This window comes from Mobula birostris, chromosome 7, assembly GCF_030028105.1.
Source record: "Mobula birostris isolate sMobBir1 chromosome 7, sMobBir1.hap1, whole genome shotgun sequence".
Classification (NCBI taxonomy): Eukaryota; Metazoa; Chordata; class Chondrichthyes; order Myliobatiformes; family Myliobatidae; genus Mobula; species Mobula birostris.
In genome coordinates this window covers 7,049,073-7,074,691 of record NC_092376.1, presented here as the reverse complement: position 1 = coordinate 7,074,691, position 25,619 = coordinate 7,049,073, and the positions used below count along the sequence as shown (strand labels likewise).

The following is a 25,619-nucleotide window of genomic DNA, read 5'->3' as shown; positions in this document are numbered from 1 at the left end:
GCCCCAGCACACAACAGCAAACATGATATCACTGGCCACCACAGACTCGTAGAACATCCTCAGCATCGTCCGGCAGATGTTAAAGGATTCCATCAAATCTCCCCTCATTCTTCTCCAGTCCAGGGGATGAAGTCCGGACGCATTCGATCTTTCCCTGTAACTCAAGTTCCAGCAACGTGTTGGTAAATTTTCCTCTGTCCTTTCGATCTTGTATCTTTCCTGTCGGTAGGTGACCAGAACTGCAGACAATACTCCAACTTTGGCCTCACCAATGTCTTGTACTCAATATTTTGATTTTTGAAAGCCAATGTGCTAAAATCTCTCTTTATGGGCCCATGTATCAGTGACACTACTTTCAAGGAATCATGCAAAGAATATTTCTGAACATGTCCCCAATATCCTGAAAAGGGAGGGTGAGCAGTCAGAAGTCGTGGTGCATATTGGTACCAATGACATAGGTAGAAAAAGGGAGGAGGTCCTGAAAACAGAATACATGGAGTTATGAAGAAAGCTGAGAAACAGCACCTCAAGGGTAGTAATCTCCGGATTGCTGCCTGTGCCATGCGACAGTGAGGATAGGAATAAAATGAGGTGGCAGATAAATGTGTAGATGAAGAATTGGAGCAGGCTGCAGGGATTCTGATTTCTGGATCATTGGGACCTCTTCTGGGGCAGGTGTGACCTGTACAAAAGGGACAGGTTGCACTTGAATCTGAGGGGGACCAAGATCCTTGCGGGCAGGTTTGCTAGAGCTGTTGGGAGTGGTTTAAACTAATATGGCAGGGGCATGGGAACCAGTATAATAGAGCCAGCAGATGAACCAGCAGGTTTACAAGTTGATGGGTGTAACATGACTGTAAGGAAGGACAAGCCAATGATTGGTTCCAAATTCAAGCAGAGAGAGCAAAGAGCTAAATTGTACCGCAGAAGCAAAATTCAAAAGGTTGAAGAACGCAGGACTGAGGGTGCTGTGTTTAAATGCCTGTAGCATTCGGAATAAGGTGGGCAAACTCGAGGTGCAATTGAAGGTTGGCCACTTTGATGAAGGTGCCACTGAGTGGTGTCTGAAAGAAGGCCATAAGATGGGAACTTGACATCAATGGATATACTTTGTATTGAAAGGACAGGCAGGAAGGCATAAGCACTTGTGTGGTTGCATTGGTAAGAGATGGAATTACATCTTTAGAAAGGGGTGACATAGGCTCAGAGAATGTTGAATCTTTGTGGATGGAATTAAGAAACTGCAAGGAGTTTTTAAAGAAAAAAAAATATGGGAATCATATATAGGCCTCCAAATAGTAGCCAAGATGTGGGTTGAGATTGCAAAGGGAGCTGGAAAAGGCATGTCATAAAGGTAATGTCACAATTGTAATGTGAAACTTCAATATGCAAGGGAATTGGGAAAGTCATGTTGTTATCCGATTGCAAGAGAGGGGATTTGTTGAATGCCTTGAGATGGCTTTTTAGAGCAGTTTGTGCTTGAGCCTATGGGGGGAATGGTTATCTTGGATTGGGTGTTGTGTAATAACCCAGATCTTATTAGGGAGCTTAATGTAAAGGAACCTTAAAAATGGTTCATGCTACAATTTGAGAGGGAGAGGCATAACTCTCAGATATTGCAATGGAATAAAGGGAATTACAGAGGCATGAGAGAGGAGCTTGCCCAGGTGGATTGAAGGAGGATACTGGTGGGGATGACGGCAGAGCAGAGATGGCTGAAGTTTCTGGGAATAGTTCACAAGGCGCAGGATAGATGTGTCCCACAGAAAAAAGTTCTAAAAATGGCTGGGCTAGGCACAGTGGCTGACAATGGGAGTTGAGGATTGCATAAAAGTCAAGGAAAGGGCATACAAGGTAGCAAAAGTGAGTGGGAAGTTGGATGATTGGGAAGCTTTTAAAATTCAACAAAAGGCAACTAAAAAAGCTAAAGAAGGGAAAAGGTGAAATGGGAGGGCAGTTTAGCCAATAATATAAAGTAGAATAGTAAAAGTTTTTTTTCCCAGTTATATAAAGAATAAAAGGGAGGTGAGAGCTGATATTGGACCACTGAAAAATGATGCTTTTGAGGTAGTAATGGGGGACAAAGAAATGGCAGATAAACTTGATGGATACTTCACTGTGGAAGACACTAGCAGTGTGCCAGAGGTCTGTGAGTGTCAGGGAGCAGGAGTGAGTGCCATTGCTGTTACAAAGGGGAAAAGTGCTAGGCAAACTGAAAGGTCTTAAGGTTGTTAAGTCACCTGGACCAGATGGACTGCATCCCAGAGTCCCGAGAGAGGTTACTGAAGAGATAACGGCTGCATTGTTCGTGATCTTTCAAGAATCACTTGATTCTGCCATGGTCCCAGAGGACTGGAAAATTGCAAATGTCACTGCACTCTTTAAAAAGGTAGGAATGCAAAAGAAAGAAAATTATAGGCCAGTTATCCTAACCTCAGTGGTGGGGAAAATGTTGGAGTCCATTATTAAGAACGAGGTTCTGGGGTACCTGGAGACTAATGATAAAGTAAGTCAAAGTCTGAAAAGGGAGATCTGGCCTGACAAATCATAAGAATTCTTTGAGGAAGTAACAAGCAGGGTGGGCAAAGGAGAGGCAGTGGATGCCATTTAATTGGATTTTCAGAAGGCCTTTGACAAAGTGCCTCATATGGTGCTGCTTAAGATAAAATCCTATGGTGTTGCAGGAAAGATACTAGCATGGATGGAGGAATGGCTGACGGGCAGAAGGTAGCAAGTGGGATAGATTATGAGAGGGATAGATGGTATAGTCATGGGGCATTTGTTTCCTAGGGTTGAAATGTCTAATACCAGAAGGTGAGAGGGGATAGCATCAAAGGCGATGTGAGGGGCAAGTTTCTTACTCAGTGGTGAATACGTTGTTTGGTATAGTGGAGGCAAATACAATATAGGCTGTTAAGAGACGTTTGGATAGGCACGTGGATGTGAGGCAGATGAAGGGATATGGACATTGTGGTATGTGGGGGGATGATTGGTTGCGTGTTTCTGATTTCGTTTTTAGCTGATTTGGCACAACGCTGTCGGGTGAATGGCTTGTCCCTGTACTGTACTCTTCTATGTTTATCCTTTCCAATCATTTTGAAAATGTTCAGAATTTTGCAATTATAAAGTTAAACTCTGCTTCTTGTATATATTTTTTGGCAGTTTAAGCTGTTTATTCTTGTCTGTTCTTTGTGCAAGATTGCAATTTTATCCAGGATTACAAAACTACTGAGCAAGTTCATTTTCAAAGTTCAAAGTAAATTTAATATCAAAGTACATGTCTGTCACCTTCTACAACCCCGAGATTTGCTTTCTTGCAGGAATGCACAGTAAATGCAAAGAAACACAATAGAATTAATTTAAAAAAACTATACACAAAGACTGACAAGCAAGTAATGTGCAAAAGACAAACTGTGCAAATACAAAAAAGAAAATAATAAATATCGAGGACAAGGATTGTATAGTCCTTGAAACTGAGTTCACAGAGTCGTAGAGTCAGTGTTGCGACGAGTGAAGTTATCTATAGTGGTTCAAAAGCCTGATGGATGAGGGGTGACGACTACTCCTGAACCTGGTGGTGTGGGTCCTGAGGCTCCAGAACCACCTTCCTGACGGCACCAGCAAGAACAGAGCATGACCTGGATGGCGGGGGTCCCTGATGATGGATGCTGCTTTCTTGTGGCAGTGCCCGTTTGTAGATGTGTTCAATGGCGGGGCAGACTTTTCCTGAGATGAACTGGGGTACGTCCACATTTTTTTTTTTTTTGTAGACTTTTCCAAGTTGAAAGTAATTATCAGAGATTCTCTCTCCTTCTCAGCAAATCTATAGAATGGTAACTACAACAGGATCAATGAAGGGTTAAATAGAGAATAGACAACGACAAACTGTGCAAATGCAAGTATAAATAAATAGCAATAAATAATGAAATCATGAAATAACAAGATAGTCCTTAAAGTTAAGATCATTAGTAGTGGGGAAAATGTCAAACATGAGTGTAGTTATCCTCTTTTGTTCAAGAGCCTGATGGTTGAGGGGTAGTAACTGTTCTTGAACCTGGTGGTGTGAGTCCTGAGCCTCCTGTGCCTTCTACCTGCTGGCAGCAGTGAGAAAAGAGCATGGCCTGAATGGTGAAGATCTCTGATGTTCCTATGACAGCAGATCATGTAGACGTGCTCAGTGGTCGGGTCGGCTTTACCCGTGATGGACTGGGCTGAATCAGCCAGCTTTTGTAGGATTTTCCAAGCAAGGGCTCTTCCTCTCTTGGGTATTGGTGCTTTCATACTGGGCCATGATTCCATCAGCATACTCTCCACTGTGCATCTACAGAAGATTCCGAGTTTTAGATGACATGCAATTTTATCAATGATTTGGAAAATTTTCAGAGAATTTTGCAATTATAAAGTTCTGCTTTTTTTTTGGCCATTTAAACTTTTTTCTTATCTGCTGTTTGTCCAAGGTTACAGATTTTGTCTGGGGGAATTACAAATTTGTTGAACAAGTTCATTTTCAGACAATTGAACTGTAAATAGTTACTGTACTGTCTGTGTAAACATTGCTCATTTACAGTGGGGAGGAACAGGTCAGGAGTGTCTGAGCAGTGGGTGCAGCTGTTGGGGAGGTGGTTCTTTGCGAAGGGCTGATGCAGTGAGTTGTGGTGGTATCAATTGGCAGGGGAAGCAACACTGATTTTAACATACGTCGTGATCCCGCCACTGGTCCTCTTCTCCGCCTGTGTAACTTTGCAAAAGTTCTCTTTCTCCCTGACCTGTGTTCTGTGGGGTGGCATGGGGTGGCATAGCAGTTAGTTCAAATGCTTTACAGTGCCAATGATCAGAGTTCGATTCCCACCCCTGTCCGTAAGGAGTTTGCATGTTCTCCACATGTCCACGTGCAATTCTTCTGGGCACTCATTTCTCTCCCACGTTCCAAAGACAAACGGGTTATGGTTAGTGAGATGTGGACACTGGAAGTGTGCCGACACTCAGCATAATCCTCACTGTTTTGATTTGATGCAAACAATACATTTCAGTATGTTTCGATGTTTCACTGTACACGCGACAAATAAAACAAATCTCTCCTTTAAGAAGGTATCATCCATTAGAAAACCCCCACCATATTCTTGCAGCTCCCATTGGGCAGAAGGGATAGAAACCTAAAGCCCCACACTGCCAGGTTCAGACACAGCTACCTCCCTTCAACCTTTTGCTTTTTTGAACCAACTGACACAACCCTAATCTTTACAATTTAGCAACATGATGACCACTTTGCACTAAAATGGACATGTTTTTTTTTCTTTTGCTCTAATTGTGTTCTTTCTTGAAAAACATTGTGCGTCATTAGTGTGCAAACTTAAAGCACACGGTATTGGGGGTAAGGTATTGATCTGGATAGAGAATTGGTTAGCAGACAGGAAGCAAAGAGTGGGAATAAACGGGTCCTTTTCAGAATGACAGGCGGTGACTAGTGGGGTACCGCAAGGCTCAGTGCTGGGACCCCAGTTGTTTACGATATATATTAATGACTTGGATGAGGGAATTAAATGCAGCATCTCCAAGTTTGCGGATGACACAAAGCTGGGCGGCAGTGTTAGCTGTGAGGAGGATGCTAAGAGGATGCAGGGTGACTTGGATAGGTTGGGTGAGTGGGCAAATTCATGGCAGATGCAATTTAATGTGGATAAATGTGAAGTTATCCACTTTGGTGGCAAAAATAGGAAAACAGATTATTATCTGAATGGTGGCCGATTAGGAAAAGAGGAGGTGCAACGAGACCTGGGTGTCATTATACACAATCGTTGAAAGTGGGCATGCAGGTACAGCAGGCGGTGAAGAAGGCGAATGGTATGCTCGCATTTATAGCGAGAGGATTCGAGTACAGGAGCAGGGAGGTACTACTGCAGTTGTACAAGGCCTTGGTGAGACCACACCTGGAGTATTGTGTGCGGTTTTGGTCCCCTAATCTGAGGAAAGACATCCTTGCCATAGAGGGAGTACAAAGAAGGTTCACCAGATTGATTCCTGGGATGGCAGGACTTTCATATGAAGAAAGACTGGATGAACTAGGCTTGTACTCATTGGAATTTAGAAGATTGAGGGGGGATCTGATTGAAACGTATAAAATCCTAAAGGGATTGGACAGGCTAGATGCAGGAAGATTGTTCCTGATGTTGGGGAAGTCCAGAACGAGGGGTCACAGTTTGAGGATAGAGGGGAAGCCTTTTAGGACTGAGATTAGGAAAAACTACTTCACACAGAGAGTGGTGAATCTGTGGAATTCTCTGCCTCAGGAAACAGTTGAGGCCGGTTCATTGGCTATATTTAAGAGGGAGTTAGATATGGCCCTTGTGGCTACGGGGATCAGGGGGTATGGAGGGAAGGCTGGTGCAGGGTTCTGAGTTGGATGATCAGCCATGATCATAATAAATGGCGGTGCAGGCTCAAAGGGCCGAATGGCCTACTCCTGCACCTATTTTCTATGTTTCTGTGTTATGTTTCTATTTATAGAACATATGCCATTGCAGCACAGTACAGATTCTTCAGCCCACGATGTTGTGCCAAGCTTTTAACCTACTCTGTGATCAGTCTAACTCTTCACTCTTGTGTAAGCCTCCATTTTTCTATTATCCATCTGTCCAAGAGACTCTTAAATGCCCCTAATGTGTATGCCTCCCACCAGCACCCTGGGAAGAGTGTTCTATTTACCTGCCTTACCTCTGTCATCTCCAATTCACTTAATAGTATGGCATCTTGTAGTAGCCATTTCTGCCCTGGGAAAAAAAGTCTCTGGCCATCCAATCAGTCTATACCTTTTGTCATCTTGTGCACTTCTATCAGATCTTCCTTTGCCCTAGCTTGCTCAACTAGACCAAGGACTTGATTATTGACTTCAGGAAAAGGAAACCAGAGGTCCATGAGCCAGTTCTCATTGCAGGATCAGAGGTGGAGAGGGTTAGCAACTTTAAATTCCTTGGTGTTATTGTTTCGGAGGACCTGTCTTGGACCCAGCAATTATGAAGAAAGCAGGATAGTGCCTCTACTTCCTTCAGGGTTTGTGGAGATTCTGTACGATGTCTAGAACTTTGACAAACCTCTGTAGTTGTGCAGTGGAGGGTGTATTGACTGGCCGCATCCCAGCCTGGTATGCAAACACCAATATCCTTGAATGGAAAATTCTACAATTTTCGTGTATATGGCCCAGTCCATCACAGGTAAAGCCCTCCCAACCACTGAGCACATCCACATGAAATACTATCATAGGAAAGCTGCATCCGTCATCGGGGACCCCGCACCCAGGATGTGCTCTCCTCTCGCTGCTGCCATCAGGAAGAAGGTACAGGAGCCTCAGGACTCACAGCACAAGTTCAGGAACAGTTATTACCCCTCAACCATCAGCCTCTTGAACAAATGGGGATAACTTCTCTCAACTTCACTTGCCCATCATTAAAATGTTCCCACAACCAATGGGCTTTTTTACAAGGACTCTTCATCTCATGTTCTCAATATTTATTGTTTATTTATATTACTGTTTCTTTTACATTTGCAGTGTTTGTTGTCTTCTGCATTCTGATTGAAAGCCCTAGTTTAGTGGTTGTTCATTGATTCTGTTATAGTTACTATTCTATGGATTTGTTGAATATGCCCACAAGAAAATTAAGCTGTTGTACATGGTGACATATATGTACTTTGATAATAAAATTTACTTTGTGTTCTCCATAAGGCAAAATGTTTGCTATTATATTTTAGTTATCTGATTCCATGTGCCTCGATGCTGCTGCAAGTAGGCTGTTCATTGACCCTCCATCAGGACTGATGTAGGGTCCCGATCCGAAACGTCAACCATCCCTCCACCTCCAGATGCTGCTGGACCCACACAATTCGTCATGCAGCCTGTTTGTTCACTCCAGAGTCTGCGGCCTCCAAACTCCGGGGAAGGTTGGGGATCAGACTATGTGCCTATGTGAGCTTTATTTGTTTTTCTCCATTACAGTTGGTGAAGACGCACAACCTTGCCCCCAGTCGGAACTACATCTTCGGCTATCACCCACATGGCATCTTCTGCTTTGGAGCCTTTTGCAACTTTGGAACAGAAGCGACTGGATTTTCCAGGAAGTTCCCTGGAATCCGACCTTCTCTCGCCACGCTGGCTGGAAACTTCAGGATGCCAATTCTGCGGGATTACCTAATGAGTGGTGGTGAGTGGCCGGCGGTGTCGACCTTCCTGACGTGACTGCGATCCTCCAGAGCTAACCCTGGCCCTGATGACATGGAACAGCTGAGGCTGGATTAGAACAGGGGGATCTGATAGTAGAGATCCATAATTCCTTGAAAGTGGCATCACAGGTAGATAAGGTCTTAAAGAGAGCTTTTGACATACTGGCCTCCATAAATCCAAGTATCAAGTACAGGACTTGGGATGTTGTGTTGCAGTTGTATAAGACATTGAAGCCTAATTGGGAGTATTGTAAATGAGAAATTCTTCAGATGTCAGAAACCCAGAGCAACACGCACGATGCTGGAGGGGCTCAGCAGGGCAGGAAACATCCACGGAAATGAATAAACAGTCAGGCCAAAATCCTTCATCTGGATTGGAAAGGAAAAGGGAAGATGAGAGAATAAAAAAAAAAGTGGGGGGAAGGTAGGAGGATAGCTAAAAGGTGATGGGTAAAGCCAGGTAGGTAGGAAAGTGAAGGGGCTGGAGAGGAAGGAATCTGATAGGAGAGTGGACCACAGCAGAAAGGGAAGGAGGAGGGGACGCAGGGACAAGTGAGAAGAGGTAAGGAATCAGAGTAGGGAATAGAAGAAGAGGGAATATTGTGTGCATTTCTGGTCACCTACCTACAGGAAAGATATCTGTAGGATTGAAAGACTACAGAGAACTTACAAGGATGGTGCCAGGTCTTGAGGACCTGAGTTATAGGGAAAGGTTAGGGCTTTATTCCTCAGAGTGTAGGTGAGCGAGGGGAGATTTGATAGATGTAGACAAAACTGAGGTGTATAGGTAGGGTAAGTGCTGACGTTGGAGAGGGTACAGAGAAGATTCACTAGAATGATTCCGGGGATGAGAGGGTTAACATATGAGGAAAGTTTGTCCGCTCTTGGACTTTACTCCTTGGAGTTTAGAAGAATGAGGGGAGACCTCATAGAAACATTTTGAATGTTGAAAGGCATGGACAGAGTGGATGTGGCAAAGTTGTTTCCCATGATGGGGGAGTCTAGTACGAGAGGGCATGACTAAAGGATGGAAGGGCGCCCATTCAGAACAGAGATGTGAAGAAATTTTCTTAGCCAGAGGGTGGTGAATCTATGGAATTTGTTGCCGCGGGCAGCAGTGGAGGCCAAGTCATTGGGTGTATTTAAGGCAGAGATTGATAGGTATCTGAGTAGCCAGGGCATCAAAGGTCATGGTGAGAAGGTGGGGGAGTGGGACTAAGTGGGAGAATGGATCAGCTCATGATAAAATGGTGGAGCAGATTCAATGGGCCGAATGGCCAACTTCTGATCCTTTGTCTTATGGTCTTAAGTGCAAGCTGGCTTTTTCCACTGAGGTTGGGTGAGACCAGAACTAGAGATCATAGGTTAAGGGTGAAAGGTGAAATATTGAAGGGGACCATGAGGAGAGTGGTGAGTGTGTGAAATGAACTGCCAGTGGAAGTGGTGGATGTGGGTTTGATTGGAACATTTAAGGGAGTTTGGATACATGAGTGGGAAGAATATCTAGGGCTATGGTTCAGGTATGTGTCAATGGGATAAGGCATAATAACAGTCTGGCACGGACTAGATGGGCCAAAGGGCTTGTTTCTGTGCTGCAGTACTCTGACTCGGAGTGCATCAGAAATCTAATCTAACCAGAGAGATCCCTCCCAGTACCAGAGATGCCGGCTTGAATGTGTTTGTACTTTGCTCTCTACACCACGTTGAGTGTAATGTCCACCTTTATCAGACAAGAAATAAGATCTATTTTTTAAGAAAACTGAAGAGTGCCACATGGAATCCGGTCATAGATTCTTCAGAAGTATCTCTTAACTGATACCAAAATTATTGATGTTTATTCTTCTTATCTAACAAAACATGTCTCCCCATGAGAATTTATTGTATTCATGTACATTTCATGTGTAGAAATCAACCCGGTGACTCCCTGTTATAATCCTGTGGGATTTAAAATCATGTCTTCACTGATTTGGCAGCTGTGTGTGAAACTAAATGGTCAAAGAAGCTATGGAAAATCTCTGCAACGTGCTGACATGGGTAGCCAGGGTGGCAGAGAGGACAATGGACACACTCAATGCCACCGGTCTGGGCACTGGGGCGTCATGAGGGAGCGGAACGGTCGTGTAGCACTATTAAAGCACCAGTGACCCGGGTTCAATTCCCGGCACTGCCTGTAAGGAGTTTGTGTGTTCTCCCCGTGGCTTTCCTCCGGGTGCTCTACTCCAGTTCCCCCTCACATTCCAAAGATGTCAAACTTTGTCCAAAATTGTGAGTGTAGTGGGCAGTGAGGGAAAACCATCAGAGCTTGTAGAGAGATCTGCGTCAGCTGGAAAACTGGGCTGAAAATGGCAGATGGAATTTAATGCAGACAAGTGCGAGGTGTTGTACTTTGGTGGGATACACCAGTCTTACACAGTGAACGGTAGGGCACTGAGGAGTGCGGTGGAACAAAGGGATCTGGGAATACAGATCCATAAATTCATTGAAAGTGGCGGCACAGGTAGATGGGGTCAAAAAAAAAAACTTTTGGCACATTGGCCTTCATAAATCAAAATACTGCATACAGGAGGTAGGACGTTGTGTTGAAGTTGTGTAAGATATTGGTAAGGCCTAATTTGGAGTATTGCATGACCATACACTTTCCAACACTATCTGCCACTTTGCGTAGCCTCCCAATCTGTCAAGTCCTCCTGCAGACTCCCTGCTTCCTCAGTGCTACCTGCCCCTCCACCTATCTTTGTATCACCCACAAATGTGGCCACAAAGCCTGTCTGTGACCCCACTTTGAAGGGGGGTGCTTTTTGGAAAATCCTGAAGCAGGATAGAGAGATGAGAAGGAATTTTGGAGATTGCGATCACAAGACAAAGGAGCAGAAGTAGGCCATTCGGCCCATCGAGTCTGCTCCACCATGAGCTAAATTATTCTTCCATCTAGTTCCAATTTCCAGCTTTTTCCCCATATCCCTTGATATCCTGACTAATTAGATACCCATCGATCTCCTCCTTAAACACCCTCAATGATCAGGCCTCCACAGCTGTATATGGCAGTGAATTCCATAAATCCACGACCCTCTAGCTAAAAATATTTCTCCTCATCTCTGTTTTAAATGGGTACGCTCTAATTCTAAGACTGTGGCCTCTTGTCCTGGACTCACCCACTAAGGGAAACAGCCTTTCCACATCTACTCTATCCAACCCTTTCAACATTCGAAATGTTTCTATGAGATCCCCTCTCATTCTTCTATACTCTAATGAATACATCCCAAGAGCCGACAAACACTCCTCATATTCCTGCATTCCAGGAATCATCCTCAAAACTTCTCTGAACTCTCTCCAACATCAGTACATCCCTTCTAAGATAGGGGGCCCAAAACTGCATGCAGTATTCCAAATGAGGTCTCACCAGTGCCCCATAGAGCCTCATCAACACCTCCTTACTCTTGTATGCTATTCCTCTTGAAATGAATGCCAACATAGCATTTGCTTTCCTTACTGCCAATTCAACCTGGTGGTTAACCTTTAGGGCAGGTGTCCCCAACCTTTTTTGCACTGTGGACCGGTTTAATATTGTCAATATTCTTGCGGACCGGCTGACCTGGGGGGGTGGGGGGGGTGCGCGGGGTAGGGTTGCCAACGGAAAAGAGTAGCAGTCAAATACGTTGTGTTTACCCAGAGAAAGACTACAATGACCATGAAGCCTTGCGCGGGCACCAGTGCGCATGCGTGACCTGCGCATAAGTGTACGTGCCGACACACGTCAAAGTTGCTGGTGAACGCAGCAGGCCAGGCAGCATCTGTAGGAAGAGGTGCAGTCGACGTTTCAGGCTGAGACCCTTCGTCATGTCCTGACTGGTACCCTTCGTCATGTCCTGACGAAGGGTCTCGGCCTGAAACGTCAACTGCACCTCTTCCTGCAGATGCTGCCTGGCCTGCTGCATTCACTAACAACTTTGATGTGTGTTGCTTGAATTTCCAGCATCTGCAGAATTCCTGTTGTTTTTGTTTTTAGTGTACGTGCCGATTTTTTTTTTTTCTCTCTGCAAATCGTTTTTGGTGATTCTGTTCTGGGGGGTGGGGGGGTGTTAATCACGACCGGAATATAGGTGATAAGTGGCTAATACACACAATTTCGTTTCTAAAAGGGTTTATCTAACGAATTTAATATTAAACACACAGCGCATATTTTCCTCGCATGAATATAGTGATAAGTCAATTATCAGGGGAGGACAGGGGAGCTTGAAGTAAGTGTTGAACGAACTTCCAGTAGAAGTGGTAGAGGCAGGTTCGATATTATCATTTAAAGTAAAATTGGATAGGTATATGGACAGGAAAGGAATGGAGGGTTATGGGCTGAGTGCAGGTCGGTGGGACTGGGTGAGAGTAGCGTTCAGCACGGACTAGAAGGGCTGAGATGGCCTGTTTCCGTGCTGTAATTGATATATGGTTATATAAGTCACTTATAAGTCAATAGCATCATAACAATTTAAGTAACGCTTGGATATTAAACACACAGCACATATTTTCCCCGTATGAACAAATAAAATCATTGCAACACACCAATATCGCTGAATCAGTGAGAGCCCTGGGCTTGTTTTCCTGCCACAACACGGTCCTATCGAAGGGTGATGGGAGACAGTGATACTCGAAGGGGGTTCCTTATGTCCAGTCTATTCCGCAATTTAGTTTTCGTTGCATTCATTGCAGAGATATGTTGGAAATGGAAACAACGTTTTCAGTGCTTTCATGGCTATCTCAGGATATTTAGCCTTGACTTTGATCCAGAATGCCGGCAGAGATGTTATGTCAAACATACTTTTCAGCCCTCTGTCATTTGCAAGCTCGAGGAGTTGATCCGCTTCTGGCGCTGACATGGATGATGCGTGTGTAATGACCTCACATGCATTCAAGCTCAACAGTAGGCGTGACAGGGAATGAGGAAAGGTGCAGCTGACTCATATGCCAAATCATATTGTGTCCTTGCAGCCCGGTACCGGTCCGCGGCCCGGTGGTTGGGGACCGCTGCTTTAGGGTATCCTGCACGAGGACCCCCAAGTCCCTTTGCACTTCCGATTTTTGAATTTTCTCCCCAGCTAAATAATAATCTGCCCGATTCTCTCTTCTTCCAAAAGATCCAGGAAGCACTAGGCTCTCGCTCACCTTGAACTACTAGAGGTGCGAGGGAGGACCGGAGTCTGGTAACATATTCTAGCTTGGAATCTGAATCAGGTTTATTATCACTGGCATGTGTTGTGAAATTGGCTGTCTTGTGTCAGTACAGTGCAATACATAAAATTACTGTAAGAATATATTAAAAAATAACTCACCATTGTGCTTTGCAGTATTTATATTCGTGGCTCATGGACTGCTCAGCAACCCGGATGGCAGGGCAAGGGACTAATTGGGAATTAAGTTCTACAGCACAGAAGCAGGCCCTTCAGCCCATCTAGTCCATGCTGGACTGTTTTCCATCTAGTCTCATGAACCAGCAGCTGCACCATGGCCTTCCATATCCCTCCCATCCACGTACTTGTGCAAACTTCACTTAAATGTTGAAACAAGTTGTGCATTCACCACTCCCACCGGCAGCTCGTTCCACACTCTCACCACCTCGTGTGAAGAAGCTCCCCCTCAAGTTCCCCTTAAATAGTTCCCCTCTGTGAAGACGAGCTGTCGCCTTCAGGTATTCGAGGTAAAGATGAATGGTCAGGAGGAGTAACAGTTTTTTTTTTACTCCACCACTCCTCAGGCATCTTCCCCGTGACCAGGGATGCTATCGACTATCTGCTGTCAAAGAGCGGCACTGGAAACGCAGTGATCATCGTCATCGGGGGAGCAGCGGAGTCCCTTGAGTGTAGACAAGGCAGCCACGTTGTCAACCTCAAGAACCGCAAGGGGTTTGTGAAGATCGCTTTGCAGAACGGGTAAGGAGGAGGGGGGTAGTAGCTGGAGTGTATTCTGCCTGGAGATCGGAGAACAGCCGTGTTCTGGGACCCCTGCTCTCTGTGACTTTTATAAATGACTTGGATGAGGAAGTGGAAAGGTGAGTTAGTAAGCTGGACAAATGACACAAAGATTGTTGGAGTTGTGGATGGCGTAGAAGTTTGTTGTAGGTTTAAACAAGCTACTTTTTGTGACTATTATATGTGCTTGCTGTCTTGTACTGTGTATGACTGTTGGTATTATGTTTTGCACCTTGGCCCCAGTTTAACATAGTCATAATTCATTGATCCCGAGGGAAATTGGGTTTCATTACAGTTGCGCCAACTGTATAGAGTATAGATAAAGCAGTATAAAAACCATAAATAATTAAATAATAATATGTAAATTATGCCAGGAAATAAGTCCAGGACCAGCCTATTGGCTCAGGGTGTCTGACCCTCCAAGGGAGGAGTTGTAAAGTTTGATGGCCACAGGCAGGAATAACTTCCTATGACACTCTGTGTTGCATCTCGGTGGAATGAGTCTCTGGCTGAATGTACTCCTGTGCCCACCCAGTACATTATGTAGTGGATGGGAGACATTGACCAAGATGGCATGCAACTTAGACAGCATCCTCTTTTCAGACACCACCGTCAGAGAGTCCAGTTCCATCCCCACAACATCACTGGCCTTACGAATGAGTTTGTTGATTCTGTTGGTGTCTGCTACCCTCAGCCTGCTGCCCCAGCACACAACAGCAAACATGATCGCACTGGCCACCACAGACTCGTAGAACGTCCTCAGCATCGTCGTTTCTTTTTTCCTTTGGCTGTATTCATGGCTATTTATGTGTGGTTGAATGACAATTAAACTGAACTTGAACGAGACATTGACAGGATGCAAAGCTAGGCTAATAAATGGCAGATAGTGTTCAATCCAGAAAAAAAATTACTTTAGAAGGCTGAATTTGATGGCAGTATACGGGGTTAACAGCAGGGTTCTTAACAGTGTGAAGGAACAGAGAGATCAGAGGCCACATCTATGGATCCCTCAGTGTTGCTGCACTTGTTGGTTAAGAAGGTGCATGGTGTGTTTGCCTTCATTGGTCAGGGGACTGAGTTCAAGGGTCATGTGGTTAATGTAGTTCTATAAGACCACTCTTGAAGTATTGTGTTCAGGTCACCTCATTATACTGTACCTCCACGACCTGGATCAACACGTTGATGTCGTGTGGATGCTTGCGAGCTTCAAAGACTTCATCAGGCAATACCAACTCAGGGCCACCCATGTTGGTATGGCTGTGGACAGGATGCCAGACGAAGATCGATCCCCGGCTCCCAAACGGACAGACTTGCGTCTGCCCCTCCCAGGCCATGCCATATGAAACAACAACATTTTACCTCATTACAGGAAAGATGCGGAAGCTTTGGAAAATGTGCAGATGAGATGTACCAGGGTGTTGCCTGGATTAGAGAGCATGTCTTATGAGGATAGGTTGAGTGAGCTCGGGCTTTTCTCTTTGGAGTGAAGGAGGATGAGAGGTGACTTGATAGAGGTGAACAAGATAAGGGGCATTGGTGAGAGTGGACAGCCAGGTACTTTTCCCCCAGGTGGAAATGGCTAATATGAGAAGGTATAATTTAAGGTAATCAGTGGAAAGAAAGTGGGGGGGGGATATCAGAAGGAGTTTTTTTTTTACATGGAGTGATGGTGTTTGAAACGTACTACCAGGTTTGGTACATTATATGCATATTAATGACATTTAAGAGGCTTCCAGTTCGGCAAATGGATGAAAGAAAAATGGAGGACTGTGTGGAAAGTAACAAATAGATTGATTTTGGGGTGGGTTACAAGATTGGAACAACCTCGAGGGCCAAATTACCTGTACTGTGCTCAAATGCTTAATGTTCTATGTGCTCACAGCAGTCCCAATCCACCATAACTTGGGCCCTGTCTGTGCTCAGCCATCAGACACACTGCCAAGAGAAAACCTTGAAATTACTGTGCAACACACATCAAAGTTGCTGGTGAACGCAGCAGGCCAGGCAGCATCTCTGGGAAGAGGTAGAGTTGACGTTTCGGGCCGAGACCCTTCGTCAGGACTAACTGAAGAAAGAGCTAGTAAGGGATTTGAAAGTGGGAGGGGGAGGGGGAGATCCAAAATGACAGGAGAAGACAGGAGGGGGAGAGATGGAGCCAAGAGCTGGACAGGTGATTGGCAAAAGGGATATGAGAGGATCATGGGACAGGAGGTCCCGGGAGAAGGAAAGGGGGGAGAGGGGAAAAAAGCCAGAGGATGGGCAAGGGGTATAGTCAGAGGGTCAGAGGGAGAAAAAGGAGAGAGAGAGAGAGAGAGAGAAAGAATGTGTGTATATAAATAAATAACGGATGGGGTACGAGGGGGAGGTGGGGCATTAGCGGAAGTTAGAGAAGTCAATGTTCATGCCATCAGGTTGGAGGCTACCCAGACGGAATATAAGGTGTTGTTCCTCCAACCTGAGTGTGGCTTCATCTTTACATTAGAGGAGGCCATGGATAGGCATGTCAGAATGGGAATGGGATGTGGAATTAAAATGTGTGGCCACTGGGAGATCCTGCTCTCCTTCTCCCTCTGTCCCTCTCACTATACCCCTTGCCCATCCTCTGGGTTCCCCCCTCCCCCCTTTCCTTCTCCCTGGGCCTCCTGTCCCACGATCCTCTCATATCCCTTTTGCCAATCACCTGTCCAGCTCTTGGCTCCATCCTTCCCCCTCCTGTCTTCTCCTATCATTTTGGATCTCTCTCTCCCCCTCCCACTTTCAAATCTCTTACTAACTCTTCCTTCAGTTAGTCCTGACAAAGGGTCTCGGCCCAAAACGTCGACTGTACCTCTTCCTAGTGATGCTGCCTGGCCTGCTGCGTTCACCAGCAACTTTGATGTGTGTTGCTTGAATTTCCAGCATCTGCAGAATTTCTCGTGTTTGCGTTTTTAAAATTACTGTGCTATGTTTTTTTTGGCCTCTGTGCCCTACATCTTAAACTGTAAGACATAGGAACAGAATTAGGCCAATCGGCCTGTCAAGTCTGCTTTGCCATTCCGTCATGGCTGATTTATTCCCCCCCTCAACCCCATTCTCCTGCTTTCTCCTCCTCCCCCCCCCCCCGGGTAACCTTTGACGCCTTGACTAATCAAGATCTTATCAATCTCCACTTTAAATATACCCAGTGACTTGGCCTCTCCAGCTGTCTGTGGCGATGAATTCCACAGATTTGCTACCCTTTGGCTAAAGAATTCCTCCTCTTCTCTGTTCGAAAGGGACATCTTTCGATTCTGAGACCCTGCCCTCTGGTCCTAGACTCTCCCGCTATAGGAAGCTCCGTATCCACTCTGTGCTTTCAATACCATATTTTTGTTTTCTTGAAATGCCCCTGTCATCTTCAGCCCATCAATCTCCTCCAATCCCAGGCCCTTGACCATCTCCCAATTCCCACTGCTGCTCACTGGCAGCCAGGACCGTGGACAACTCCAAATTTTGAACTCTTGCATGAACCACCCCCCCCATCTCTCCATTTTCCTTTAAAATGCTCCTTGAAGCATTGCTTTGACAAGACTTTAGTTTGTTGCCCTAATATTTTCCAATGCGACTGTGTATGAGAAGGGGGGTATGGCACCCAGGACATGCCCTCGTCTCCTGGCTACCATCAAGGAGCCTGAAGACACTCGCACTCAAATGTTTTAGGAACAGCTTCTATCCACCTGCCATCAGATTTCTGAATGGTCAATCAACCTGTGGACACTTCCTCGATATTTTCTTTCTTCTCTCTCTCGTTTTGCACAGGGCTGTATTTGTCAATGGGGAGTGGAGAGGGAGCTTGTAAATGTGGCGTGAGCAAAGGATGTTGGGAATGGTGAGGGTGGAGTGCCGCAGGAGGGGCGTGAGGCAGGTGGCAGAGGAGGAGTGTCATGGGCTGGGGGGGGGGGGGGTGTGGAGTGGGTACAGGAGCACCCAGCCCTGAGACACCAGGCAAGGTTACTTGAGTCCAAACAATGGATTTATTCATCATTGCAGAATGTCTGCCTGGTGCCTCCAGCTCCCTCTCCCTCATCCTCTCCCTGCCCTCCTCCCACTCTCAGTGCATAATAGAGACTCGTATCGGAATCCGGTTTATCATCACTCACTTGTGTCATGAATTTTTTGTTTGCAGCGGCAGTACAGTGCAATTGATAAAATTATTACAGTGCTGTGAAAGTGTCCTGGGCTCTTTAGCCGTATGTGGCTAAGAAGTTTGTACACTACATTTATTTTATTATTCTTACTGTAATTTGTGCTTCCTTGAGGTTGTTATAATTAGGGGTGAAAGTGGGGATAAACTCTCACTATCTATCAAAAGCTCCCAATGGCGTGCATCTCAAAAAGCTTCTGACAACCAAGTCCAGCTCTTGGCCTTCATGTGTGTAGATTGGCTACGAAGCCCAGCGGAACCATTTCTACCGACAGGAGAAGGGGCAAAGGTGACCGGTCACTTTGGGCATTTGGGGCTCATCAGCTCATCTTGGAGAGGGAAAACTCCGCTATCTTGCACCTGTATCCACTCATGGGGAAGGCTTCAGGAATAAACCCCAAGGGAAAAATCCGGAGCTGGAGTCCCTGAGGCAGTCCTACGTTGAGTTCAACGCTGCCTGGCAACTCTGCCGTTCCTTTGGATTCATCAGCTGCGTGGAGAAGGGGAGCTTGCTGTCTGTATTGTACTGCCCTGTCTGGCATATCATGCAGATAGCTAGGATGTAAATTCCATGGTCAATGCTAACCTACTGTAATTTATAGGTCTTTAAAATTATGCACTGGAATGTACTGCTGCCACAAAACAACAAATTTCATGACACATGTTAGTGATACTAAACCCAATTCTGATCCTGACCATACAGAAAATCTGTTGTGGCTTTTCAGAAATCAAACCATTTTATTCCCAGTATGTGAAACATCCCAGAACCGGCTGTGGTTTGGTGCCAAGCATAAAACACAGGACAACACCAGAACAGACAACACAATAGCAACCAACAATTTACAAGACAATCGTGCAGTCACGAACAATCCACAAAGAACAGAACGATCACATGGACAAACGTCAATAATGGTAGTTTGCCTCCCTGGTGCCAGGGTCCGGGATATTTCTGATCGTGTTCAATATATCCTGAAGTGGGAGGGTGAGGAGCCAGAGGTCGTGGTACATATAGGTACCAATGACATAGGTAGGAAAAGGGAAGAGGTCCTGAAAGGAGAATATAGGGAGCTAGGAAGGGAGTTGAGAAAAAGGACCGCAAAGGTAGTAATCTCGGGATTACTGCCTGTGCCACGCGACAGTGAGAGTAGAAATGCGATGAGGTGGAGGATAAATGCGTGGCTGAGGGATTGGAGCAGGAGGCAGGGATTCAAGTTTTTGGATCATTGGGACCTCTTTTGGCGCAGGCGTGACCTGTACAAAAAGGACGGGTTACACTTGAATCCTAGGGGGAGCAATATCCTGGCAGAGAGATTAGCGAGGGCTACTGAGGTGACTTTGAACTAGAATGGTTGGGGGGTGGGAATCAAATTAAAGAGGCTAGGTGTGAGGAGGTTAGTTCACAACAGGGGGATGGGAACCAGTGCAGAGAGACAGGGGGGTATAAAGTGAGGGTAGAAGCAAAAAGTAGTAAGGAGAAAAGTAAAAGTGGCAGGCCGACAAATCCAGGGCAAGCATCAAAAAGGGCCACTTTTCAACATAATTGTATAAGGGCTAAGAGAGTTGTAAAAGAGCGCCTGAAGGCTTTGTGTGTCAATGCAAGGAGCATTCGTAATAAGGTGGATGAATTGAAAGTGCAGATTGTTATTAATGATTATGATATAGTTGGGATCACAGAGACATGGCTCCAGGGTGACCAAGGATGGGAGCTCAACGTTCAGGGATATTCAATATTCAGGAGGGATAGACATGAAGGAAGGGGAGGTGGGGTGGCATTGCTGGTTAAAGATGAGATTAATGCAATAGACGTTAAGGTATGAGACGTGAATTAGCTAAGATAGACTGGCAAATGACACTTAAAGGATTGACGGTGGATATGCAATGGCAAGCATTTAAGGATTGCATGGATGAACTACAACAATGGTTCATCCCAGTTTGGCAAAAGAATAAATCAGGGAAGGTAGTGCACCCGTGGCTGACAAGAGAAATTAGGGATAGTGTCAATTCCAAAGAAGGAGCATACAAATTAGCCAGAAAAAGTGGCTCACCTGAGGACTGGGAGAAATTCAGAGTTCAGCAGAGGAGAGCAAAGGGCTTATTTAGGAAGGGGAGAAAAAATTATGAGAGAAAACTGTCAGGGAACATAAAAACTGACTGTAAAAGCTTTTATAGATATGTAAAAAGGAAAAGACTGGTAAAGACAAATGTAGGTCCCCTGCAGACAGAAACAGGTGAATTGATTATGGGGAGCAAGGACATGGCAGACCAATTGAATAATTACTTTGGTTCTGTCTTCACTAAGGAGGACATAAATAATCTTCCAGAAATAGTAGGGGACAGAGGGTCCAGTGAGATGGAGGAACTGAGCGAAATACATGTTAGTAGGGAAGTGGTGTTGCGTAAATTGAAGGGATTAAAGGCAGATAAATCCCCAGGGCCGGATGGTCTGCATCCTAGAGTGCTTAAGGAAGTAGCCCAAGAAATAGTGGATGCATTAGTAATAATTTTTCAAAACTCGTTAGATTCTGGACTAGTTCCTGAGGATTGGAGGGTGGCTAATGTAACCCCACTTTTTAAAAAAGGAGGGAGAGAGAAACCGGGGAGTTAGACTGGTTAGCCTAACGTCGGTGGTGGGGAAACTGCTGGAGTCAGTTATCAAAGATGTGATAACAGCACATTTGGAAAGCGGTGAAATCATCGGACAAAGTCAGCATGGATTTGTGAAAGGAAAATCATGTCTGACGAATCTCATAGAATTTTTTGAGGAAGTAACTAGTAGAGTGGATAGGGGAGAACCAGTGGATGTGGTATACTTGGATTTTCAAAAGGCTTTTGACAAGGTCCCACACAGGAGATTAGTGTGCAAACTTAAAGCACATGGTATTGGGGGTAAGGCATTGATGTGGATAGAGAATTGGTTAGCAGACAGGAAGCAAAGAGTGGGAATAAACGTAACCTTTTCAGAATGGCAGGCAGTGACTAGTGGGGTACCGCAAGGCTCAGTGCTGGGACCCCAGTTGTTTACAATATATATTAATGACTTGGATGAGGGAATTAAATGCAGCATCTCCAAGTTTGCGGATGACACGAATCTGGGCGGCAGTGTTAGCTGTGAGGAGGATGCTAAGAGGATGCAATTTAATGTGGATAAATGTGAAGTTATCCACTTTGGTGGCAAAAATAGGAAAACAGATTATTATCTGAATGGTGGCTGATTAGGAAAAGGGGAGGTGCAACGAGACCTGGGTGTCATTATACACCAGTCATTGAAAGTGGGCATGCAGGTACAGCAGGCGGTGAAAAAGGCGAATGGTATGCTGGCATTTATAGCGAGAGGATTCGAGTACAGGAGCAGGGAGGTACTACTGAAGTTGTACAAGGCCTTGGTGAGACCACACCTGGAGTATTGTGTGCAGTTTTGGTCCCCTAATCTGAGGAAAGACATCCTTGCCATAGAGGGAGTACAAAGAAGGTTCACCAGATTGATTCCTGGGATGGCAGGACTTTCATATGAAGAAAGACTGGATGAACTGGGCTTGTACTCGTTGGAATTTAGAAGATTGAGGGGGGATCTGATTGAAACGTATAAAATCCTAAAGGGATTGGACAGGCTAGGTGCAGGAAGATTGTTCCCGATGTTGGGGAAGTCCAGAATGAGGGGTCACAGTTTGAGGATAAAGGGGAAGCCTTTTAGGACCGAGATTAGGAAAAACTTCTTCACACAGAGTGGTGAATCTGTGGAATTCTCTGCCACAGGAAACAGTTGAGGCCAGTTCATTGGCTATAATTTAAGAGGGAGTTAGATATGGCCCTTGTGGCTACGGGGGTCAGGGGGTATGGAGGGAAGGCTGGTGCAGGGTTCTGAGTTGGATGATCAGCCATGATCATAATAAATGGCGGTGCAGGCTCGAAGTGCCGAATGGCCTACTCCACTTATTTTCTATGTTTCTATAATCAAACTTAAATGTAAACATATGAACAGACTCAATAATTGTGCACAGAACGAGGAGAACAGGAAATGGATGTTGTGCAGGGACAGTCAGGGTATTACACATGAGGGAGTTTTGTTGAAGCTGGACAGCTACAGGAAAGAAGCTTCAGAAATGACATGCAGTCCAGGCGATGATGAACTTGCAGCATCTCCCTGATGGTAATTTGTTGTGTTAAATGTTCTATGTGGATCCAAGCAGAATGAAATTCAGTCCTACTGACATTTCTATGTTTATCTCCTTCGACAGAGCTGACCTTGTGCCTGTTTATGCTTTTGGTGAGAACGAGGTTTACGAACAGGTCCTCTTTAAGGAAGGCAGCTGGCTGCGGGCCGTTCAGAGAAAGTTCCAGAAGCTGATTGGGTTTGCCCCCTGTATTATCCAAGGTCGGGGATTTTTCTCAAGCCGTTCCTGGGGTCTGGTTCCTTACGCAAAACCCATCAACACAGTTGGTAAGTTCTGATCCCAGAGGGGTTTCCTGTAATATTGAAATACTGTGAGTGAAACACAATAACGGAATGCAAAATAAAGTGTAACAGCTATAGGGAAAGTAGAGTGCAGGTAGTTATTAAGGTGCAAGGCTCTAACAAGAGTGATTGTGAGGTCAAGAGTCCAATTTATCCTACTCGGGAATTATTCAATAGTCTTGTAACAGTGAGATAGAAGCTGTCCTTGAGCCTGGTGGGATGTACCTTCAGGCCTTTGTATCTTTTTTTTCTTTCAGAAGTTTGTTTTATTTGACCAGTTCAGTGTTCTTGATTTTTATTTTAAATATGGGAAGTCTTGTCCTCTGGGAATAGTGACACTGACTTCCCATAGATCACAAAATCCTAGGGTATGACTCAGGCTTTGTGTCCAATGCACACCCTATATAAACATACAACCATTATATTGTACTAAATAATGAGGAGGGATTTCTTTAGCCAGAGAGTGGTGAATCTGTGCAATTCATTGCCACAGCCAGCTGCAGAAGCCAAGTCATTGAGTGTATTTAAAGCAGAGGTTAATAGATTCTTGATTGGTCAGGGCATGAAGGGATACAAGAGAGGCAGGAGATTGGGGCTAAGAAGGTAAATGGATCAGCCATGATGAAATGGCAGAGCAGACTCGATGGGCCAAATGGCCTAATTCTGCTCCTGTATCTTGTGGTCTAAAAGCATTAATGGGTATTAAATAAAACTTATTTAAAAGCTATAAAGAAGCTAGGGTTGAGGTCCTAGGGTTGAGGTTCTGAACTGGAAGGCCAAATTTGAAGAAATGAGAAAGAATCTAAAAAGCATGGATTGGGACAGGTTGTTCTCTGACAAGGATATGATTGCTAAGTGGGAGGCCTTCAAAGGAGAAATTTTGAGAGTGCAGAGCTTGTATGTTCTTGTCAGGATTAAAGGCAAAGTGAATAGGAATAAGGAACCTTGGTTCTCAAGGGATATTGGAACTCTGATAAAGAAGAAGAGAGTTGTATGACATGTATAGGAAACAGGGAGTAACTAAGGTGCTTGAGGAGTATAAAAAGTGCAAGAAAATACTTAAAGAAATCAGGAGGGCTAAAAGAAGACATGAGGTTGCCTTGGCAGTCAAAGTGAAGGATAATCCAAAGAGCTTTTACAGGTATATTAAGAGTAAAAGGATTGTAAGAGATAAAATTGGTCCTCTTGAAGGTCAGAGTGGTCGGCTATGTGGGGAATGAAAAGAAATGGGGGAGATCTTAAATGGGTTTTTTGCATCTATATTTACTAAGGAAACTGGCATGAAGTCTATGGAATTAGAGGAAACAAGTAGTGAGATCATGGAAACTGTACAGATTGAAAAGGAGGAGGTGCTTGCTATCTTGAGGCAAATTAAAGTGGATAAATCCCCAGGACCTGACAGGGTATTCCCTCGGACCTCAGAGGAGACTAGTGTTGAAATTGCAGGGGCCCTGGCAGATATATTTAAAATATCGGTGTTTACGGGTGAGGTGCCGGAGGATTGGAGAGTGGCTCATGTTGTTCCGTTGCTTAAAAAAGGATCGAAAAGTAATCCGGGAAATTATACGCCGGTAAGTTTGACGTCGGTAGTGGGTAAGTTATTGGAGGGAGTACTACGAGACAGAATCTACAAGCATTTGGATAGACAGGGACTTATTAGGGAGAGTCAACATGGCTTTGTGCGTGATAGGTCATGTTTGACCAATCTATTGGAGTTTTTCGAGGAGGTTACCAGGAAAGTGGATGAAGGGAAGGCAGTGGATGTTGTCTACATGGACTTCAGTAAGGCCTTTGACAAGGTCCTGCGTGGGAGGTTAGTTAGGAAGATTCAGTCGCTAGGTATACATGGAGAGGTGGTAAATTGGATTAGACATTGGCTCAATGGAAGAAGCCAAAGAGTGGTAGTAGAGAATTGCTTCTCTGAGTGGAGGCCTGTGACTAGTGGTGTGCCACAGGGATCAGTGCTGGGTCCATTGTTATTTGTCATCTATATCAATGATCTGGATGATAATGTGGTAAATTGGATCAGCAAATTTGCTGATGATACAAAGATTGGAGGTGTAGTAGACAGTGAGGAAGGTTTTCAGAGCCTGCAGAGGGACTTGGACCAGCTGGAAAAATGGGCTGAAAAATGGCAGATGGAGCTTAATACAGAGAAGTGTGAGATATTGCACTTTGGAAGGACAAACCAAGGTAGAACATATAGGGTAAATGGTAAGGCACTGAGGAGTGCAGTAGAACAGAGGTATAGATAGAGTGAATGCAAGCAGGCTTTTTCCACTGAGGCAAGGGGAGAAAAAAACCAGAGGACATGGGTTAAGGGTGAGGGGGGAAAAGTTTAAAGGGAACATGGGCTTCTTCACACAGAGTGGTGGGAGTATGGAATGAGCTGCCAGACAAGGTGGTAAATGCAGGTTCTTTTAAGAATAAATTGGACAGATGCATGGATGGGAGGTGTATGGAGGGATATGGTCCGTGTGCAGGTCAGTGGGACTAGGCAGAAAATAGTTCGGCACAGCCAAGAAGGGCCAAAAGGTCTGTTTCTGTGCTGTAATGTTTCTATGGTTTCTTAAATGTTACAGGAAATAACAATATGTTGGGATCTGAGCAGTGATCAATTCTGAAATCCCAAGATACCAGAGAGTCATTGCTGGTAGATATGAAGTAGTCTCTCTTTATTTGACAAAATGAGGTCCCCCAAGCATGTTGAGACCCTTTCAGAGGAAGAGGCCTGCTCAACCTGAGATTACTTGACATTTTGTATGCCAAAGATCAAAGGGCAGTTCTATATTTACAGTGCTTCCTCTGAATTACGTACAACTTCACCTCCACCTCC

The 25,619-nt window shown here is 44.9% G+C and overlaps 1 protein-coding gene across 1 annotated transcript in view; it reads left to right on the top strand.

Annotated features, from left to right (window-relative positions):
- The window catches only part of dgat2 (diacylglycerol O-acyltransferase 2), a 59,275-nt gene that overhangs the window by 31,554 nt on the left and 2,102 nt on the right, over positions 1 to 25,619 (top strand). The window contains exons 5-7 of the mRNA XM_072262568.1: positions 7,988 to 8,192; positions 13,955 to 14,129; positions 22,566 to 22,768. Coding sequence (XP_072118669.1) covers positions 7,988 to 8,192; positions 13,955 to 14,129; positions 22,566 to 22,768 — 583 coding nt within the window. The remainder of the gene's footprint in view (positions 1 to 7,987; positions 8,193 to 13,954; positions 14,130 to 22,565; positions 22,769 to 25,619) is intronic.